Source organism: Pollicipes pollicipes, unplaced genomic scaffold, assembly GCF_011947565.3.
Source record: "Pollicipes pollicipes isolate AB1234 unplaced genomic scaffold, Ppol_2.1 Scaffold_7231;HRSCAF=8579_pilon_pilon_pilon, whole genome shotgun sequence".
Taxonomy (NCBI): domain Eukaryota; kingdom Metazoa; phylum Arthropoda; class Thecostraca; order Pollicipedomorpha; family Pollicipedidae; genus Pollicipes; species Pollicipes pollicipes.
In genome coordinates this window covers 1,908,007-1,929,042 of record NW_023597034.1, presented here as the reverse complement: position 1 = coordinate 1,929,042, position 21,036 = coordinate 1,908,007, and the positions used below count along the sequence as shown (strand labels likewise).

General features: G+C 48.8%; 1 protein-coding gene across 1 annotated transcript; it reads right to left on the bottom strand.

Annotated features, from left to right (window-relative positions):
- Nucleotides 1-1,165: 1,165 nt before the first annotated feature.
- LOC119109243 (failed axon connections homolog) lies at nucleotides 1,166-2,071 on the bottom strand. Its single transcript, XM_037232837.1, has one exon. It carries the CDS (start codon nucleotides 2,069-2,071, stop codon nucleotides 1,439-1,441), a length of 633 nt encoding a protein of 210 aa, XP_037088732.1. The 3' UTR covers nucleotides 1,166-1,438.
- Nucleotides 2,072-21,036: the final 18,965 nt, after the last annotated feature.

The following is a 21,036-nucleotide window of genomic DNA, read 5'->3' as shown; positions in this document are numbered from 1 at the left end:
CAGCTTGCTGGTGCGTCGTGAGCAAGGAGCAGCAGCATTGACAAGATGATAGCCGTTTTCAAGATGGATTAATGCACCCAAAGATCTTTTTTTAATTTTATCAAGTGCTTCCGTCAAGTTTTAGTATGTGTTAAGCACTAAAAGAGTTTCGGCGATCTGCTTAATTAAGTATGTACGGCATATTTGTTCAGTAAGTAGCATCTTTAAATGAATTTTCGGTCAGGGACATTGTTCGCAAAATCGAAAAGTCCGAGTATAAAGCGGATACCAGATGCTAGCCAGTGGTGACATTGGTCTCCCCACCATTCACGCCATGAAAAGGCACACATTGCCCACTCTTTGGTAGAACAAATCACAATATATCGCAGGCGATAAGATGCAGCAGCTTTGTACAGATGGAGACAACGTTATTCTACAGGACGCAACGCTTATGTTTCGTATGAGTTTCAGTAAGCGTATGTGCATCGATATACAAATTTCCCAATAAGGTGGCTTTTATTTTTTGCAAATTTTGAACAGCCAAGGGGTTCTCAATATGCTGAATCTCACGTATTTGGTGTGCGGAAAGACAATGATCGCCAATGAGAGCCTCAGCAAATTGCAAAAACAGTTGTTTTTATTTATTTTTTGCTTCTAGGATGCGCTCGTTAAATTATAGCTGAATGTGTCTTTTTCAGTCGTCAATATACGATGCATTTTCGCCGCTACCCTCACATATCAAACACGTTATACCGTACATAGAACCAGACGTCAGATATTTTCCTTTCAAATCCGACATGCACGCATTACAAACTCGCTTACCGGATGGACACAGGTTGTGAGAAAGACAACCGAACTGAATTGTGTTTTAAAGTATTTTGGTTTTGCCATGATATACGAACATTAATTAAGATCACAACTTTTCATAATCGATTTTATCTTTACACACAAAGCTTTATCCATATACGGTAAGGTATGATAGTCATCCATGTCTTGATCTCGTTGGTCTTGATGGTGTTTCTCCTTATGGTGACGTTGATGTTCTTGTTGATATTAAAATGACATTTCCACTGCTGTTATTTTTCTCGGCGTTGTTTATCCAGTGGAGGGTGTTGTGCGGCTTTGCGATGAATGCGACGTATAAGCTGTTTGGAGTAGCCGTTGCTTCGGACATTTTTACATAAGCGGCTATTTGCAACGGCATTTGAAGTATTTTCATCGCACGGCATTTTCATTTCGTCGGCACAGGATGGGCTGATGTGTTGCGGATCATGATCCCGGAATGGTTCGGCTTAATGAAGATTTCTGTTGAAAATTTGAGGTTTGGATCGACCGTCACGGGCGTCTCCAGAACGCAAGCTGCCCGGACCCGCCCAGCTCTACTCGACTCCACCCAGCTTTACTCGGTTCTACTCAACTCTACTCGGCTCTACTCAGCTCTATTCGGCTCTTCTCAGCTCTACTCGGCTCGGCACCGCTCCCAGTCGGGCCAGTACTTGTTCTTCATACGCTCGTGGTATTGCACCAGAGCGTCGTAGTTAGCGCGAACGTAGCGCTCCACCTCAGGTGCGCAACCGTATATGACTTGGGTCAGCTCGGCGAACACAGCTGCGTCGTACGTGGTCGGTGTGGTGTCCAGCAGGAACGACTTGTCGCCGAGTACATCTTCCAGCGCTCGCAACTCACGATACAGGAAAAACATCGCCTCCTCCTCGCTAAAGCGGCCCATGCCTATGACGTAGAACATACGCTTCAATCTTGGGTGGAAAATGGGCACCAAGAGCCTGAGCATGAGCCGATACTTCTTGGAGAAACACCCCATGATGTAGGAATAGCGGTCGAGAACATAGCGTTTATAGACCACGGCCACCACGGTGTGCTCGTCGAGCATCACCTGCACGGCACGTCCGACGGCACGCTCAGCCGGCGTGAGCTTTTCCTTCAGAGGCTTTCCGAAGTGTTGCGTCAGAAAGTCGATGATAAGCTCCAAGTCGGACAGTTCCTGCCCGTTGAAAGCGATCCAAGGGCACTTGTCACGTGACCCCTGTGGCTCGTCCGTGTCCACCACGTACTTGATGCCAGCCATGCGCATGGTCCCCTACATTCATATGACACATTTCGGAAATAATGAAATGCCATAGTTTGATGCTAAATATACATCTACAGCTGTTTCCTTCTGGTGCACAATCGTGCCTATTTGGGTCATCTATGCTATTCGGCAAATAATGCTATCCAGTTTCCTAAGATTATTAGTTTATTTCAATATTGTTTTCTCGGGGAAGGTGAAATTGCTCGAGCGGGTAGAAATTTTGGGTCATTGTAGAAGCATCTGCCCCGTTAGGGTAGACACCAAAATTCGGCCTGGGCGCAGCCTGGCCATGATTTTGAATAAAAATCAATGGTCAATGGAGTGCCAGTTTTCCTGCGCCTAGGTCCCGCCGGCTGCTTGTCAAGAGATACGATTTGTCGCAGGATTTTTGGTTTGGGAGAAATGCGGGAACTCCATGTACCTACTGCCAAAAACAGTGTGACATAAAAGATGAAGCCGGAGCTTCCCCTGAAAGACCAAACCACATAATGCAGACTCTTCTGTTAAATGTTTCCTTTCTGAGTCCTGCTCCCAGATGCTGCCGGCAGCCACTGCCCTGGCCCGGCTGTCCTCCTCATGGCTAACTGTGAGCTTCTCGTATGACTGCTTTGCTGCATGTTTATGGGTCAGCAATACTACTTATTGCTGTGTGAAACATAGATTCGACACCTGCTACAGTATCTATATCTGAGTTACCTTTCCTTGCACCACATCACAGCAGAAAATAAGTTATCGTGAGCCGGTCGGCCCTAGTCACGAACTGGTCTACCGGGCACTCAATTACCCCTCATTCAACGAAGCCGACTTGATCTGCTTTTGGATGGAGGCAGGGACGTAGCCAGAACATTGTCAAGGGGGAGCACAAGGTTGGCGAAATCCCCTTGATGGTGACCCCCAGAACAATCCGCCAGATATAGCTCAGTTGTTGCTGACCCTTGCCAGAAGGGGGCACATAATAACGGCCCATGATAGTGAAAGCCCGCCCCTCCCCCCTCCCTCTTGAAAAAGAAAGCTGAATAAAGCTGATCTGTTTTCGAGGAACACTGTTCTTCCTTTTGTTGCTATTTTTCTTTGTAACCAGAGTAGAACGAGAAACCAGAGGCTACCGCACGATTTATTCTACTTGCATCTTAAAGTGAACAAAGTGCAGAAATCGTGCGTTGAACGAATGCATTCAATCAACTACTGGTGCTCTTCATCTTGCAATGGTTCGGTAATTTTTTTCTAAGCCGACAGAACTCAGAAGCTCTGGCAGATTACTTCCGTGTTTTTCAGAGATACCGAAGACCGTTGAATGCAAATGTAGATCAAAATGGGTCCAAAATTTGCATTGAAATGACTAGCCAACGTTCTTCTTAAAATGCTCAACATTCAGTCAGAATTCAATCCTGAGAAAAATCATGCATTATGGTTTTGAACAAGCGAGCTCACAAAACTTGCCGCTTCGACGCCTTTCGTGGCGGCGTCTGCGGCGTGCCCCGAGGGGGCCGAGGTGACGGCGGACAAACCTCAACCGCCACTTTGCTGCCTTGGAGCCAAGCATCGCGACCAACCTGCGGAGCGCAGTGAACGCCGGCTCCAAGAACCTCAGGCCGTCAACGGTCTGCGCCGCTGTCTTTTCGTTCCGTTCTGGGACGCTACCGGACCTGCTACGGTGTGTTCAGCGCATGAGTACATCACAGACGGTGGGCCTGGATAAGGTCCCACTCCAGGCTGTGCGGGAATGTTTCTCAGTTGTTGGTCCCCATCTTTTAAAACCCACCTACTCGTCTCTCGCGACGAAAGGCTGTTCAGATACATAGAAGACGGCATGTGTTTTACCAGCTCCGAAGTCGTGTGAACCGGCTGTACCGTCCAATAATACGCCCACATCTCTATTCGGTGTGCTGTCTAAGGTCTTAGGAAAGGTAGTTTGCACATTGCCAACGGGACAATTGAAGGCTTCAGCGCTGCTGCATCCATCCCAGCATGTCTATAGGCTGCGCCACTCGACTGAAGATGTCGTGCTCGCTGCAGCGAACGCCTGGCCGCGAACACCGACGACGGTCTTGCCTCATCGGTAACGACGATCGATTTGTCAAAGGCGTTTGGTGGGGTCGATCACGCCGTCATCCTCACCAAACTGTCCTGGTATGGTGTTACCGATGTGGGATGATTTAGGAATTAAATGAGTGGTCGAGGGCAGGTGGTGCGTGGAGGACGGCTCACTCCTCCCATGTACCGCGGCGTACCCCAGGGCTCGATCATAGGACCAATTTTGTTCATTTTGTTTATCAGCGATCTCTATAGATACTTGGCTGATGGCCGCTGCATCTCCTACGCTGACGACACTGTGTATGCGGGCTGCGTGCCCCGACGGGCCGGGTCTCGCCGACCTCAAAACCAGACTGGAACTTACCATGTGTGAGCTTCAGAACTGGTTCAGTGTTAATCCTCTCCAAATGCACGACATGAAAATTGATTTTGTGCTCGTTGCGGCAAAACAAAATTTTGAAAAAGTCAGTTGACTTCCACTTCGATGAGACGGTTCCCCTATGCATGCCCCAAGTAGCATCGACATTCTCGGCATCATAGTTGATCCCGGTCTGCCATGGGGTGCCCATGTCTCGAGCGTCGTGAACAAAAATGCAATGACATTCTCGTTTCTCTGTAAAAATTCCGGCATGACTTTACTTCAGATCTTCTCAAAATCATCATTCAGGCAAACGTGTTCCCTCATATTACGTACTGCCTGTGCCTGTAAGGTGGGGTGACCAAGAGTCCAAAGAGAGAGACCAAACTACACAACAGTATAAAAAAGCCATCAGGTTTTCTGCAAGAATAATTACTGGCTCCCAAAGGCGCTATCATATGACTCCGTCTCTAAATTCCCTTGAATGGCCGGGGATCGAGGTCAGTGATGGCGATCCGCCGTGATGTCTCCGTGATCCGTTATACGTGACGTGATTTAAACGAGAAGGGCCCTGAAAGAGGTAAGCGCGTTTTACGAGGTTCGCGCTTTTTACCCCGCGGGCCGCTGTTTCGATCCGTAAAACGCGCGCCTCGGACAGAGGAAGTTTACACCGGCGCAGACGCCCGCTGACCGCTACAGAGATGGCGTTTTCGTATCGGGCCGCAGCCAGCTTGGACCGGCCGTCGCCGTGCGTCCGTCACGTCGCAGCACTGAGCGCGTTTAGGACCGCCATATGCGATGTCATTTTAACCGCTGGCAGCTGATCTGATCCGGCCCATAGTGCGCTGATAGGTCTGCTTTAACTCTTTGGCCATTGTTCCTATCATTTTATGGTATACCTTTTGTGTGTGTATTTCCATACTGCACCTGTATGACCTGGAACCATAGTAACCATCATATGAATGGTTTCTAGTATACTGATACAGACACTGACGCTGATAATCGCGGCCGGTAATATCTACCGGCGGTGTGCATGGTTAAAACCTTTAAACACACACATATATATACAAATATATATATATATATATATATATATATATATATATATATATATATGTGTGTGTATGTATGTACGGCAACAAAAGGGAAAGCACCGAATGAAGTGACGTTCTTGGGAAGCGCAAATCATACGTTCGTAGCTATTGCCAACGTCGTGTGCATTCCCTGTGTCCCGACGTGCAGTAGCCGTTCCCCGACTGTCATAGCTAGCGGCGTGTGTCCCGGCCGGCCTGGGCTGCGTGTCTTTCCTGCCGCTCCCGGTCCGCCTAGACAAGCCCACCTTCAGCCGCCGCCGGTCCGACGCTGCGGCCGCGCCTGCCTGTCGGCCCATGTGACAGCGATGATGTTGACGCGTCTCGCGTTCGGCTGTGCGTTGTAACCGGCAATGAGATTGATCGTTACGGGCGTCCAATGGCCATATATTTCAGTATCCTGAATTTCCAATTATCGTGACGTTAATAAATCAGGATTTTTGCATTGGAGATATTTCATTTGAAGGATCATTGAAAATTTCAAATCGGACGATGCATTTTACTGTAATGGGAAATCCTCTTAGTTGCGCCTGAATTTGACTACAAATGGTGACCTTTTCTGGTCATAACTTCGTGATAAAAGCCAGTTTAAGCAATGAAGATGGCTCTGATGGTTAACAATCAGGAAATTCACTCGTGAATTTTGAGTGATCTAGAGTTCTCCGTCATTTGAGCCTAATCTTGAGCTTTAAAGGTGGCGCTGGGAGGTGAGGAATTTTTGACGGACGCTGGGGCATGCGCAGTAGACGGTTCGGATGCGTAAAAATCCGAAATCTGCAGGTAAATTTGGGTTAACATGGAGATCCTTCTCACCTGAGGTCGAGTTTGATTTCAGATGGTAGCATTAATAATTCGGGAATTTTGACAGTCGCTGGCTGGTGGCTGGTAGAAGCACTGGTCAATATTGTAATGCCTGAAAATCCGACATTGGCCGTTTAGTTTCGGGTGATATCGAGTTCACTCAGTGCGAACAGCCGCAAAGGGCGCATAATTTCATCGTCCTCTGCTATGCCCGCTCCCTCCCCCCATTTCGTCGCCCCCGGATCCGGACCAAAAATAATGAAACAGGAGTCAAGAGACGTCTCTGAATTACTTACTATCTCACAACTCCGAAGCTCCAGCCTAGCATCGTACCGTACATCACAAAGGATCACATCACCTTAGCAAGAAGAAGGTTGGAAGTTCCATGGAACATTCTCGGTCTTTTAAAGCGTATGATGTCCCAGCTACCATTTTGTTCCAGATTGTTGCACCTGGAGTGCTCACACATTTGGCGCCTCACAAGGCAGTGGTATGGCCACGGACTTCACAGTTCTTGAGGCAGGTGATGCTTCGAGGAGAAAGTGCTGACTTTGAAACTTCAAAACTTCGTAACGAGGAATGAATTATGCAGCATCACAGCCGCTGTGCTGCAAGTTTTCCTACTGAGAAGAAGACAAGCAAAACGTGTTGTCTGTATTTTTACAAAGTGCCTCAACTGAGTTACAGGACGCACCATTGTGGGACCAGTTCTACATCACATCACGTCTGTGCTGTCTGCATGCATATATCAAGAAGGCGTGGACGTGGCAGATAGCGACGACAGAAAAGTGTTTATGCACTTCGTAAATGCTATTCTGTTAACCTATGGGTGTTACATGGCACGACACAACCATGTGTAGATTACTTTTTATGTAATATGCTGTACTGTGCAGTGTGAAGACACTTTTGCGCTTGTCTTAAGGACAAGCTTTTGCGCTGAAGCCGGAGCGTAACCAGCGCTGCAATCGGTACAGTCCAGCCAGCAGGAGCAGCAACCAGAGGGCGATAGCAGGTTACTTCGGGCCGATGACTGTGCTCTGGATAGCATGAAGGCAATGGGCACCACAAACTTAACACAATCTGCGTGGATGCCGGCCTCATAAAAAGCATCTATAAAAATGTAGCCACCCAAGAAAATTCGATCCAATCCAGCCATAAATCTAATCCAATCCAATCCGATCCAGAAATACTTTGATCAGCTTTGGAGCTTTGTCCTAGTTTCTTCTCGTCGGGCATCACTGATTATCTGCCAGCTTAAGTGAAAACGCGCAATGATACCGCCACACACAGTTCACTTCTCTCCCTCGCGCATTCCAAACCTCCGGCCACGCATACGTGTCTGGAACTGGACAGCTTAGGCTCAGCAGCCCCGCCGCCCTGGTGTGCGGCACATGGGGTATTGTTTCATCAGCTGTGGTTCGGCGTGCACGCGTGCGATGTGTGCCCGGTGAGCACGCGCAGCAGTTGGAGTCAGGCCGGACTCGGTACCGAGTCCAGATCCATGTCCTCTTTGGGACTATGACTCAAGTGGATTAGTCCGTTGTGAGTTGGGATCAAACTCGTGCTCTAGCTCACCAGGTAAAAGGGTAAGGGGTTCGGACTGACCCTTATGTGGTGTAAACTCAACCCTGGGCTAGTCTTAAGCAGTTTCGGATTAAAACACGATGAGGACATGAGATTCGGATAGAATGAAAGTATTTTGTTTTTTCATAAATGAGTTGACCACACTTAAGGCTATTAAAGCCCTTACACTTTCTAAGACTCACCGTCCCTTAGTACGGTGTTCGTAGCCCATTGTCTTCCCTACTTATTTTAGTTTGAGCGGTTCGGAACTTAGACCGTTTCCCAACAATTTAAAGTATATACCTTCACTAACTTTATCCTTGTCAATCTATTTATTTGCCGGTAGGATCTCGTCAGGAACAGCTGGTGTCGACACAGGCTTGCTGTCTAGGCCATACCTCTCGGGCTTTGTCTCAGAATAAAGTGATCGGTCCAGACTTGATTGGGACTAATGGGGCCGATAAGCTGGGACTCTTGAACCTTACGATTTGAGCTAGTGCCCGAATCCCAGCTTGTGGAACTGTAGCAAGAGCTCGTGTGTGGCGAAGCCTTCTGGATCTGAGCAATGGATCGGAAGCAGAAACTAGCGACCAGGACTGCGTCTTCCGTATTGTGAAAAGGCTGAACTTCGATTCTGTTTGTGCTAACATTCTGATAATGGTAGTCCACAACTCTGCGTCTGCGGGTCATTTCATCAGCTGTCGCTGAAGCTCACCATGTGTGTAATGGTGCATGTCTGTCACAGGTTGCCGAAGGTCACTATGACCACCGGAATAGGCTACGGTTGAACCTCGATGACCTTGGTGACTGGGTCGTTCCCCGTGCTGCGTCTGAGGCCGGCTCGACACCAGCGAAGACCGGGCGCCAGCAGGTCGGCCAGAGACAGCACGGAGACGCCCAGCAGCAGGCTGATGTAGCCGCCCATCTCGCTGACCAGGCTGACTGGCGGGTACGAGCGACGCTCCGTCGCCACCTCCTCCGGGATCTGAGCAGCCATGATATGGATGCTTGAGTGCGCGATATTTGGTTTAGATATTTGTTTGATGTTGACGTCCACGATGTAGCGTTGAAGCTTGCAGGCTGGATGACAACGGCAACGTTCCAGATGTCCTGCAAAGTCCAGTTGTGTGTGCATCTGACCCGCGGAGCATTCGGCCAGATGGGGGAAGTCCTCCAGCATATCCGGTGCTGAGCAATTCTGCTTGGCTGCCCTGAGCGCGTGGTAGCAGTCCAGTACACACATCTGATAGTTGTAGCCGGGTGCTGACACACACCGTTTTCTGCGCAGACTTTCCCTGTCGTGAACGCGCGAGGACACAAAACAATTGGCGACTTGTGTGCCCCGCATTTCAAATTGCGGTTCAGGTTCCAGCGCCTGGATGCCGAGGTTTGTGATCAGTGGGCGCCCTGCTGGGTGGAGAATTACGCGATGATTCCATTCCACGGAAGTGTTCGCCCTGCCATCCATTGATATGGTCAGTTTCGCTATCCTGCTGTTTGTCATGCCGGCCAGCTGTCCCCAGGTGACGTTCGGGGTGAAGGTGTGACACAGCATCGGGTCTTTTGCCGTCACCCAGGCGCGCCAGGTCCCGGCCTTGACATGAATGATGCCCCCGGGGTAGTTGATGTTGATGTTTGTATAGCAGCCTGGGTAGCACTGTTTCAGTTGTGCGCCCAGGGTATCACTGGCGAGCCACGCCATCTCAGCGATCGTGGTGTACTTCGTGGTAGAGATATCATACGGAAAGCTACAGACGGTGACCCTGGGCACGGTGACGTCCTGTCTGGGCGTGTAGGACAGCGTCATGGAGACGGGCTCGCTGAGGTACAGCTGCAGCAGCAGCAGACACTGGTAACCGGCCAGTACGGCACAGCCGAGCACCAGCAGCCGGCGGGCGCCGGCCGCCGGAGTCGGGAGCCAGGAGGCCGACCGGGCCATGGCGGCCGGGGAGGAGAGAGCAGGGGAGCACTGCCTCCGTCCCGGACAGCGAGACTTGGCTAACTGCAGTGTAGCCACACCGCCGCCCGCTCCTGCAGCCATCGATCGATCGCCGTCGTTGTCCGCAGGGTGTCGTTTGTCTGCCCGCACATAATCTGATACAGGCTTAAAGGAGGGACGACGAGGGCGTTGACATGCCAACATGATATCATCGATCATCGATCAGATGCTATCGATTCTTGAGTTCATCCGTCTAGAGTGGAGAGCCAATGCTGGACGGGAATGCGTTTCAGGGTGCTGAGTGCATGCTGTTTTATTAATGTGCGGCGGGGTGGCCGGTCTTGTCGGCACTTCAATATAAGATCATCGATTATGCATAACGGTGCAAACAAGACGGATGCACATCGTCCATCAAGAGTGGAGACCTAAGGCGGCCAGAAACGCTTTTCATTTACGGCAATGCCTGCATGTTTGCCAAATACGTCTGCTCCTTTGGCGTGACAACGAGGAGTGAACCACTTTGCAGCATGGCATGCAATTTGGCAAGAGCGTCAGCTTAAAGAATCCTATATAGGCCGTTTTTCAAGCCCTTTGGGACCCTCTGTGACCTTTGGTTTCCCTGTCAGCATTTTTAAAAGCTGATTATTCAGGGTCTTCCACGTGCCTGACTCGCTAGCCCTCTCGCCAGGTGACTTGCGCAGCAGGCCGCCTCAGTACCTTCACACGGCCGGCCGGTCATCCATGTTACCTTACTTTACACGCTCGAAGCCTCAGCCACGAAGCCATTACAGCTATCTCTGGCACGGCGCAACAACAAATCTGCAGAACTGAAACATTTAGCCCCACTGTACTGAAGATTGGTTATCGGATGGAGATGTGCCTGAGCGATAATTTTTTTTTTTGACTAAGTGCATATTATTCAGAGCAAAGCTCAAGGGTACCCAAAAGGGGGTGGGACAAAATGGCCCACCGGCAGCCGTTCTTTTTATGCCATGCCTGCAGCAGCAAGTTGCACTGATCTCCGCTTGGACTTATTCACGCGCCACACCGATAATATTTTCGAGGTTTGAACACAGGGGGGAGGGGGGAACAACTTCACGTAGTTCCGTCACCACATCCACCCGCTCCATCCATCAAATTCACCACAACACGGTAAGACGACAGCGGCTCCATTCCCTTTCTGGACACCATGCGGACACGCCACACAGACAACACGTACAGCGCAGAACTATAAATAAGAGAAACATACTATGGACGTGACTGCGTGGGGCTACACTTTCATCCCGCCCATCCTCGTCTCACAAAAGCTAACACCCTCCGGAACGGACTGCGCCGAGCTCGCCTCTCGTCCGCACCGCAATCAGTCACACGCAGAATCAACCGCATCATACACACATTTCGCAGCAACGTCTCTCCATCAGAACTCGTCTTCAGCGCAGTCCAGTCAGGGAACAAAATGTTCAGGGACCGACCAACTGTACAGCTGTATACTCCGGGATACAACGCTCGGAAACGTAGCTTTCAATGGAACGCGGCATAGAGGCCAAAACAGGGCGAACCGAACGTAACACTTATCTCTCTGTCGTTTGTTGATGATATGCCATGCAGTAATGTGGAGCGGCTGGTGACGAGCACGGACCTAACCTGGACAAGACAGGGCTCATTAAAATAGCATATCTTTCGTACTGACATCCACGACCCAGTTCCCCCCATCAAGCGGGGTGTATGCATTTTCTCCACGCCTGGCTTTGATAAGGCCTGCACGACCAACAAAGCTGTCTATCAAATTAGCTGCACCCTGTGGCCTGCCACCTACGTGGGGAGTGCATGCGCCCAGTCAGAGAACGTTTCCTCGATCATCGTCGCAGCCCCCTCCAAAACATTAACAACCAGTTTGGGCTGTACTTTCATGCTCACCACGGTTTTGGTGTCCATTCTAATGTAACAATTTTGCAAGAAATGTTCTGCGATTTATGTAGTGTGAATTTCGTGCTTTGCTATGTGTTGTGCCTGAACATTTTTTCCTCCAGTGGAAAAGTGTGTCAGCAAATTCTAGACATGGAAACGGTTCAAGTAATTCATTTCCTTTCGCGGTTCATCATGCGTTTGACGTACCCAATGAGTCGTTAGTCACCCCACGAAGGATTGCAATCCGAAATGTAGTGGCACTCTTCTGACATTTCTGTGTATCAACGCTAATCTCAAGTCGACGTTTTTGCAGATAATTAACTATAACCAACTGCGAGAGTGGTTAAAACCTACCTCTCTGAGGATGTTTGTGAAAATCGCAGGACCCTCCCGTGCCTGCCACCTGATGGTCGCAGTTACAATGTCACCGAGCCCTCTGACCGTTGTGATATTGCAGCCCATGGTTTAAAACGAACGACACCCGACAGTCGCGCAACTACCGCTAACTCGATCGATCAAACGAATCTGCGCAGTCTGCCGGACCCGTGTTTCAGTGCTTTTTGCAATGATACTACAGCATTGCTGTCCAACATGTTTGCCCCCATTCGCGGAGAAGGATTATATAAAATATTAAACAATACTGTACCTTGCTTACGTTGCGCCAATAAGCCGCTTCCTCTGAATGTATTTTGTGATGCCACTAAAGCTTTTTTGTCCAACACGCTTGGTCCAGCTCGGAGAGACAGATTTCAACATTTTTTTCACTTCTGCCGTACTTTGTGCACCACACGACGGCTGGCCATCATCATTTAATATAGCAGCGTATTAGGCCGTGATTAACAAATCGACAACAACAGACGCGCGATTTTCGAGTATTGTCTGTTTAAGCTAAAGATATTCGATGAAACACGCTTGATCAGACACGCAGACACTGCTTATACCATGTTTTAAACGAAGTCATTCCTTGCTTACCACACGCAAAAAAGCTGTCCTATTTTAACAAACATTCGGGTGGAGGAAGGGGGTTAATTTGACGCTTTTCGAAAGTCTTTCCGGACAACTTCTGGGTGTTATGTTGTAAAAGGCTTCACTAGGTATGTATCGGAAATGAACAACAAATTTTACAACTAATCGGACCTGGGTGTAGCAGTAATAGCACACGGATGCTGTTCGTTTCTAAAATGCGGCTAACCAATCATTTATATCACCCGTCCCTTGCGACGGTGCTTACCAGCAATGGCATGAGCTATGGCCGAGCCCATCCCCCCGTGCTGAACGATGCTTTTGCTGACCTTCAACGGCACCGATGAGACAGTGGTGTCTGAAGTGCCCGTGTATCACTTGCATATCGTCTTTGAATTGCATACTCGAGGAGTCGCTGCTGCAAAGTGCGATTCTGTGTGCATTTGCTGACAAGGCCCGCACCACAGACAATATCAACACCTGCATCATTGTTGATTGTGCTCAAGAGCTTGCAGTCCCATTACCAAGATATGGCATACATCCGTGAGATCTGGAGTCTTTCCGGAGGCGTGGCAGCAGGCGAACATCATTCTTATGTTCAAGAAAGGTGACAAAAGTTCCATAGAATCATTGGTCAGAGACCTTGCTTTATTTCTCCCGTAAGGTATTAACGTCGTCTTTGACAAATTTATTACAATCGTCAAGCCCGCCAGCTGTGTGCATTGAACAGCATGGCTTATCCCAAGGCAATTTGGTAGTACAAAGCTATAGGGTGTATGTTAAGATGGCGTGAAAGGCTGCATCGGGCGGGCAACAGACGGATCTCGTATACACCGAACACTCTCGCTTTTCAAATCGTTAATCATGCGCTTGTTATCCACAAACTAAGACAGTCCAACCACCTACGAATTTCGCACCGAGATAGATCATCGTCTGGGGCGATGGAGCAGCCGGGATTTTCTTAGGGGGTTTGGACGGTGTTCCGTGAGAGCTCGGTCGGGTACACCGCTCGGTGTTAGAGGTGATTTTCCGCGCATTTTTCAGTCTGGTTGTTTTCTCTGTGCAGCCGGACTGAGAAGGCAGCCACCCTCGCTCGTCGGATGGGTGACGTCTTCAAAGGACGAGCCGCGCCTCTTCCGATAGCCGGGGAGACATTGACTGCAAAACTTCCCCGGATGTGTGAAATGAACTTGTCCAAGCGAACATTACGTGACCGGTTGGTCTCAGCAGTCAAAAAGCGAGCTATTAATGCTTCCCAACAACGACGCGGGTGGTGTGGTCTGAGAGGCTTCCATTTCGTCTGAATCCGTGGGCTAGTAAATTGCAAACTTTCTTGCAAACTACACGTTTGGATCTCCATCCATCGCAGGTTGCCTCGATTGCCGTCAGACAGATCGCCACCAGCATCAGCAGGGTGTAGCCGAGCAACATGCTGTATCCATTGGCTGAGCCGAGAGCGATGGCCGCTGTGGAGGCGAGTCAGACCGACAAGCGACTGTGGCGGCGGCAGAATCCGCCGTGGCTTGTAAGGGGGGATGCAGCCAACAGTTGGCGTCCCGACAGCGGCGCCATTCAGAATCCGTCCCACAAATAGCTACCGGAATACACGCCTGTCGTTGGGATGGAGAGGCGTGGTCGTACAGAGCATTGCAAGAGCGTCACTTTTGGTTTGGAAACCGCGTTCTCTGCAGTGGTGGGAGACAGAATGGCTGTTTCACGAAGCGTTATGGTGCAAAACGTTTTACAATTAAAAAACCTTTGACTGCTCATTTCCTAATCACACACCTTTATCAGCGGTTCTTAGTGGCAAGTTTATTGCATAGATTTAGAAGCATGTTTGTAAAGGTGCATAATTTTGTAGAATTGTAGCAGCAGCTAGCTAGCTGTCAGTAAGATCACCATTTTGTGAAGGTATTATACCAGATATCTTCCTTCCGAAACTTTTCAAACCTTATGAACAACATTCCATGGCATTTCTGACACAGACACGACAAAACGAATTTATATATCCTCGTAGTGTCCCTGTTCTTGGGTATGCAGTACTTACAGAGCTTCCTTACAGTACTTACAAAGCTTGCTTACAGTACTCGTAGAGCTTACAGGTCATACACGCCTTAACATGATTCAAGATGAATTATGCTTGAATAAAATGATCCTCAAACCCCGCTTTGCTCCTCAAAGCAACAATTTCAGCAGTATTGTGGCAGCCGGCACTCGACGTCCTCGACCGATGCACATTATTGATTGTTAGGCCTAGTATTTTCCTAGAATTTGGGTGAACTCAAGGCATGGGCTACAGAAATATCCATAAAGGGTGCTGCTCGGGATAACAAACTTGTTCTTATTTGGATATATGTGGGCTACCTGTTGTATTGAAATGGAATCACATGAAAACAATCTTTTGTGTGCCAGAGTTTTCAGCGTATACCAATATTTCACACAAAAAACATTTCAAAAATTTTTAAAAACTTTTCCGTGCATCAATCTATTGTGAAAACGGCTAATATACGGAAAATCAATTTTGGACAGTCATCCTCTGTCCGTTGGAACAAAGCTATCCTTTAAGATGTTTTAGTGCTTCGAAATGTAAGACGAATCAAGTACCCAATCAAATTAAAATGATCCTTGAATATTTATAGACATCTAAGCCATTGAGTAATATGCATTATGAATGAACTTTTTATCATGGGCATTGCTCGCAGACTCGACAAGAACAAATATAAAAAGGGCACCAGATGCAAGCCAGTGTTGACAGCGCCTGAGTATACAACATTTCCCTCAAAGCACACTTGATGAATAACACATATTCCCACACTTGGACCCAACAAATTGCAGGAAACCTAAGGTAGAAATACATTACTTTTGCACACATAAGGACTACATAATTTTCCTCCAGGAGTTAACTTTTGTAATTAGCGGAGGCGTTTAGTTTGTGTATTGAGTGATTGACGCACGCGAATTGTTTTGCAAAGTCTTAACAGCCAATTAGTTTTCAAATTCATGAATCTTATACTTTTTCATGAAAAGAAAACAATGAAGGTAATCTGATGACTTGTGTGCTTGTTAAAACGGAACTGAATGGGTCTTTTTGATTCGCTAACTTACGATGCACTTTTACCTCTGCTCTATCATATCAAACACGTTATACAATATACTGCATCAGACGTCAGGCATTTATCTTTCAAACCTGACATGTATGTGTCAGAAATTTGCTGATCAGATGAACATACCGGTTGTGAAAAAGCCGCATGAGCTAGATTACTTTTTAAGGTGTTGCAGTTTTGCCATGAGATCTGATCATTAAGAATAAACTTTTGACACCTGATCTGATCTTCACATATAAGGCTTCATCCGCGTTACGTAAATTCTGATAGCCGCACAGCCCTGACACGCTTGATTTATGTTGGTATCGCCGACCCTACTGGTGAAGACGAAGATGCTGATCTCGTTGGTGTTGATGGTGATGGTCCTGCTGATGTTGATGCTAATGATGATGCTCGCGCTGCTGTTGCTTCGACGCTGTTGCTTTCCTCGATGCTGTTGAACGGATTCCCGATGAAGCCGGTGCAAAAGCTGTTTTGAGTGGCCCTTTCGCTTTGCACAAGTTCTGCATTTTTGACCAGAGCGGTAATTTGCAGAGACATTCGATGGCATGTTCATGGTACGCCGAAACTGTGAACTGCTGAAGGACTTTTTTGTTGATATAGAATGGGCTGATGTGCTGTGGATGATGATTCCGGAATGCTTACGTCCGATGAAGATTCGGTTTAATATTTGAACTTTTGGATACACCGTCACGAGGGTATCTAGGAATGCAAGCTCCCGGGATGTATGGGGTTCTCCTTCAGTAAATTTGATGCAATCATGGGTATAATCAATAAATCTGATGACGTGCAGCAGCTCAGGGTGAGCGTGAGTCCAGACCCATGCTCAGTCGTTGATATATCGGACGTAAAATCGGATTAAGATCAGCATCGCTCTGGTGTTGACAAATAAGGTCGGTGAACCCCGATACAGCCTCCACCAGCGGGATGCTGCTATATAGGTTGACAACATCGATGCTGAGGACCGCGGCGTTTCGTGGAGGTTGGTGGCAATGGAACTGATCTTTGAGTATTGTCAAGTATCTTCTGTGTTTCTGGGGCGAGCCAGTAAACACAATTGGCCGGAAGGGTACTTACTCATGCCTGCAACTAGTATCTAGACCGTCATCCACATCAACCAGTATCCAGTCGACCACATCATCCTCATCAATCAGCGGACGATACAATTTCTCTGATGAGTGTGCCCTTCATGGCGCAGGTGGGTTTGCTAATGTCGCTCGAGTTGTTACCGGCAGCAGGAATCCCATCTATCCTGAATCCTATTGGTACTAACTGCGGAGGCAGTTAAAGGCCCGATGAGATGATCATGCTCCCGTTCGCTCTCGGTAACAGACCGGCATTGGATGTCACATGCACCAATACGTTTGCCGGCTACAGCCTGGCTCTGACAGCGTCTGGCTGTTGTCGTAGTCCGAGGGAACGCAGCATCAGCCTCAGTGACATTCGCTTCAGCCAGCCTCGAAAAAGAAGACCCTGAGCACGCTCATCACAAAGAGATACGTCACGACAGCCTGCTGCGCTGCCAAAGGAAGAAGCTACGAACGCTAAGTCTCATAACAAAGAGGCAGGCAGTAGAGCACAGCCTGCGTCACGGTCACTCGGCCTCGTCGGTCTCCAAAATATTGGCAACGCTTGCTTCATGAGCGCGGCGGTGCAACGCCTGAACAACACCCACGCCCTATATGGATTCATTCTATGAGTAACTATGTTAGCTTAGCGGACAGCTTAAGGCGGCGGGCCAATTACGGAGCTTATGTCAAAGACATGCTCTCGTAAGCCATCAAGACCTGACATTAACATTAATGACGCTGGAGAGTGTAACTGTGTCACCAAGAACGTATTGAAGGCAAATTGATTTTATTTGCTTTTAGGCCATGCTCTGTAGTCAGACCATTTCAGAATATCACCGCATTGCTCTGTTAAAGAAAGCTTTTTGATATAAGACAATTATACTTTTTGCACCATGTTGTCTCTATTGTGTGGTTTTCCACGTGCACGCAGCGTATCAAGTACACTTTTAGAGCTCTCCTTAAGTCGCCATGATACACACAGAGGATGTATGTTCCAGTTCACGATATCACTTTGATCCGTTGCACATGTTGGAGCGTGCCTGGCCGAATCTCTGGAATTGACGTTAACGTTCCCATGGAGGCGCGCCCATGCTTCCATGGGAACGATAAGTCTGTGCTGACCGCGCAGTGATACCCATAATAAGACACTGGTTGTTTAGACTGTACGAGGAACGCCAGCTCTCTCAGCTCCAATCATGTCCACAAACAGGTCATGCCAATCCTTCGGGCTATCGAGAACTGTCGTCAGCACAGGTGTACCGTGTCAGCATCACGAGCAGCCGTGGATCGAGAACAGAGGCATGCCAGACGGTCGTCACACACGTGACGCGCCGAGGTCGTGACATACATTGGTAGCTGGGTTCGGTCGGGAGGAAGGACCTGGTGTAGCGGACGACTGGGCTCTCGTCGTCCGGGTAACACCAGGTCTGGGCACACAATCGTGCCGCTGGTCTGTTTGGCTTCATGAGGTCTGAGTCTGTGAGGTGGAAATGATAGCGTTCATCGCTTCTGCTTCGAACGGCCTTGCTTTGAATCATCGTGTATTTGATCCAGTCTCTTTCCAGACCGTAGCATTAGCCTTATTCCTCGGACAAAAACCAGGAGGATGGAGATAAAGTTGGCTTAATATTTCGGCACCATGCCTTCATCGAAACAATAGCAGAAATATCTCGTTATTCTGCTATTCTTCTGCTATTGTTTCGATAAAGGTATGCTGTCGAAACATCAACCCAACGTTATCCCCATTCTCCTGGCTCCGAGGAATAAGGCTAATACTACTGTCTTATCTATGTGAATAATGTTCCCTGCTAATGCACTGAACAACTTACTTTTTCCAGACCTTTTGACTCCCTAGGGGCGTCTTGATTGGCCGGCGAGTTATGGATTGAGATACCAGATTGTCTGCGTGTTTTACAACTCACGGGACACCAGACGTTGGTCTGCGTTCGCGAGACCAGCCCTGCCGAGTTCCAGGCCGAGTCCTCGTGCATTGGGCCTGAGGCCAGGCCTCGAGATCACATTTATCACATGTCACATGGATGTCAGAGTCCGAGTCTAGCCATTCTCACGGGTCGTGTGCCCGAGCCTGAGCCCGAGTCCATAGAGACTGAGGCTGAGCTCGACTGCTGAGCTCAAATTTCAAACGTTGTGAGTCGGATGGGCCACTTTGCACACCGTCGCAGCAGACAAATATCACTCGCAGCGACCTGCCATGTGCGCAGGTGGCCAGTGGCTGGCTGTATTAGCTTAGGTTTGGCATCATTTGCATCAGGATAACCGGCAAACCTCACAGCTGGTGTCACCTAGCTTTACCTGACGCTCCGCAGTATCCAACTGGCTTATCGTGTCTGGCGAGGTCGCAGTGTCAGACATGATGACACTAACAGCGGTTATCTCTTATGTCTGACGTGATGGTGTGATGGCATTGCAGAACACCATCATCCACCACACCTGACGCGGACGCGGTGTTAGACATTTCCATTGCTGTGACATCTAACGTGGCCATAGGTAACACTCAGACGTTTGGAACTGTGTTGTCGTACGCATCGTTTTGTGGAAATAAAGGTGAATTGCTGTGGTATCAGGCACACACACATCTATCATGTAGGCCATATTCCTGCAGTCATAAATGTGATCGAATGACTCTTACGTCAGAAAAAAAAATCATAGTCCGGAAAATGAAGTGCACCAGGTCTGACTTTGGTGCCGGCCTGGGTTGGGCGCGATAGGTTCATGTGTTACGCGTGCGATGGGGGTCGGTCCGTTGTGTCGGTGAGCCTATGTCGTTACAGTAAATCTGCAAGATGGGCTGAAGCCGGTTTGCTATCAAATATGTCAGACATATTTATCAGCCCAAACGGAAGATAAGGAAATGGATTGTGCATTCTAAGTTTCCGCTTAATTGAGAAGAAAACAATGTTTCATGAATATTTCGTTAATTTTCCCCGTAAATGCACGCTCAACATTGGCAGCTTTCTGCCAATCTGCGACATGTCTACTTACAACATGGTAGCCTTCTGCCAATGTTGTCAATGTCAAATTACCTAGTTGCCTATCCAACTTAAACTTTGGGGCCTCTGCCCGTACTGACAGAAGCCCGTTGTTTAGTCTGTGGCTATTCAAAAAATGTAAATCCGCGTCCACTTCATGCCTACCAATGTTGGCTCCGCAAGCTAAAATTCACGCGAAGCCCATCCCAATGCAGCCGTTTTTCCGGCCACGTCTTCGTTCGCCGACTTTTGCCTCAGACGCTCGGTTAACCTTCGCGTGGCCGGCCAGCTACGCTCTGAGCTATCGGCTAGTCGCGTTTGAACCCGACAGTCTGCGCTGCATGTCGACGGTGGCGCCGTCTACGTCCCGGGTGGTTCGTACAGTCTGACATGTAGTACGCATAGATATCAACATAATTTGTCTCCTGTCCGCAGGGCTACTGTCAAGCATGTCGCCGCCTTCGGGAGGGAAGCTGGCCCTGCGATGTTGGGGATGCTCAAGTGAATCGGCCGAAGACAAATGCGGCAGCCCGCGCCGATCGCGGGGTGGGCTGTCGGCTTGCAGAGGACCGGGTGTCGGTGGTGAAGGTCACAGTTGGCCATGCCGTTGCCAACTGCAGAGGACCGGGTGTCGGTGATGAAGGTCACAGCTGGCCATGCCGTTGCCAACTGCAGAAGACCGGGTGTTGGTGATGAAGGTCACAGCTCACCATGCCGTTGCCAACTGCAGAGGACCGGGTGTCGGTGGTGAAGGTCACAGTTGGCCATGCCGTTGCCAACTGCAGAGGACCGGGTGTCGGTGGTGAAGGTCACAGCTGGCCATGCCGTTGCCAACTGCAGAAGACCGGGTGTCGGTGATGAAGGTCACAGCTCACCATGCCGTTGCCAACTGCAGAGGACCGGGTGTCGGTGGTGAAGGTCACAGCTGGCCATGCCGTTGCCAACTACACTCTTGGCAAAAGTCGATGAGGTAGTAATATTAGCCCTATTCCTCGGAGAAAAACTAGGAGAATGGAGATGTAGTTGGGTTGATATATCGGCCACATGCGCTTATCGAAACAATAGCAGAAGATTCTGCTGCTATTGTTTCGATAAAGACATTTTGCCGAAATATCAACCCAACAATATCTCCATTCTCCTAGTTTTC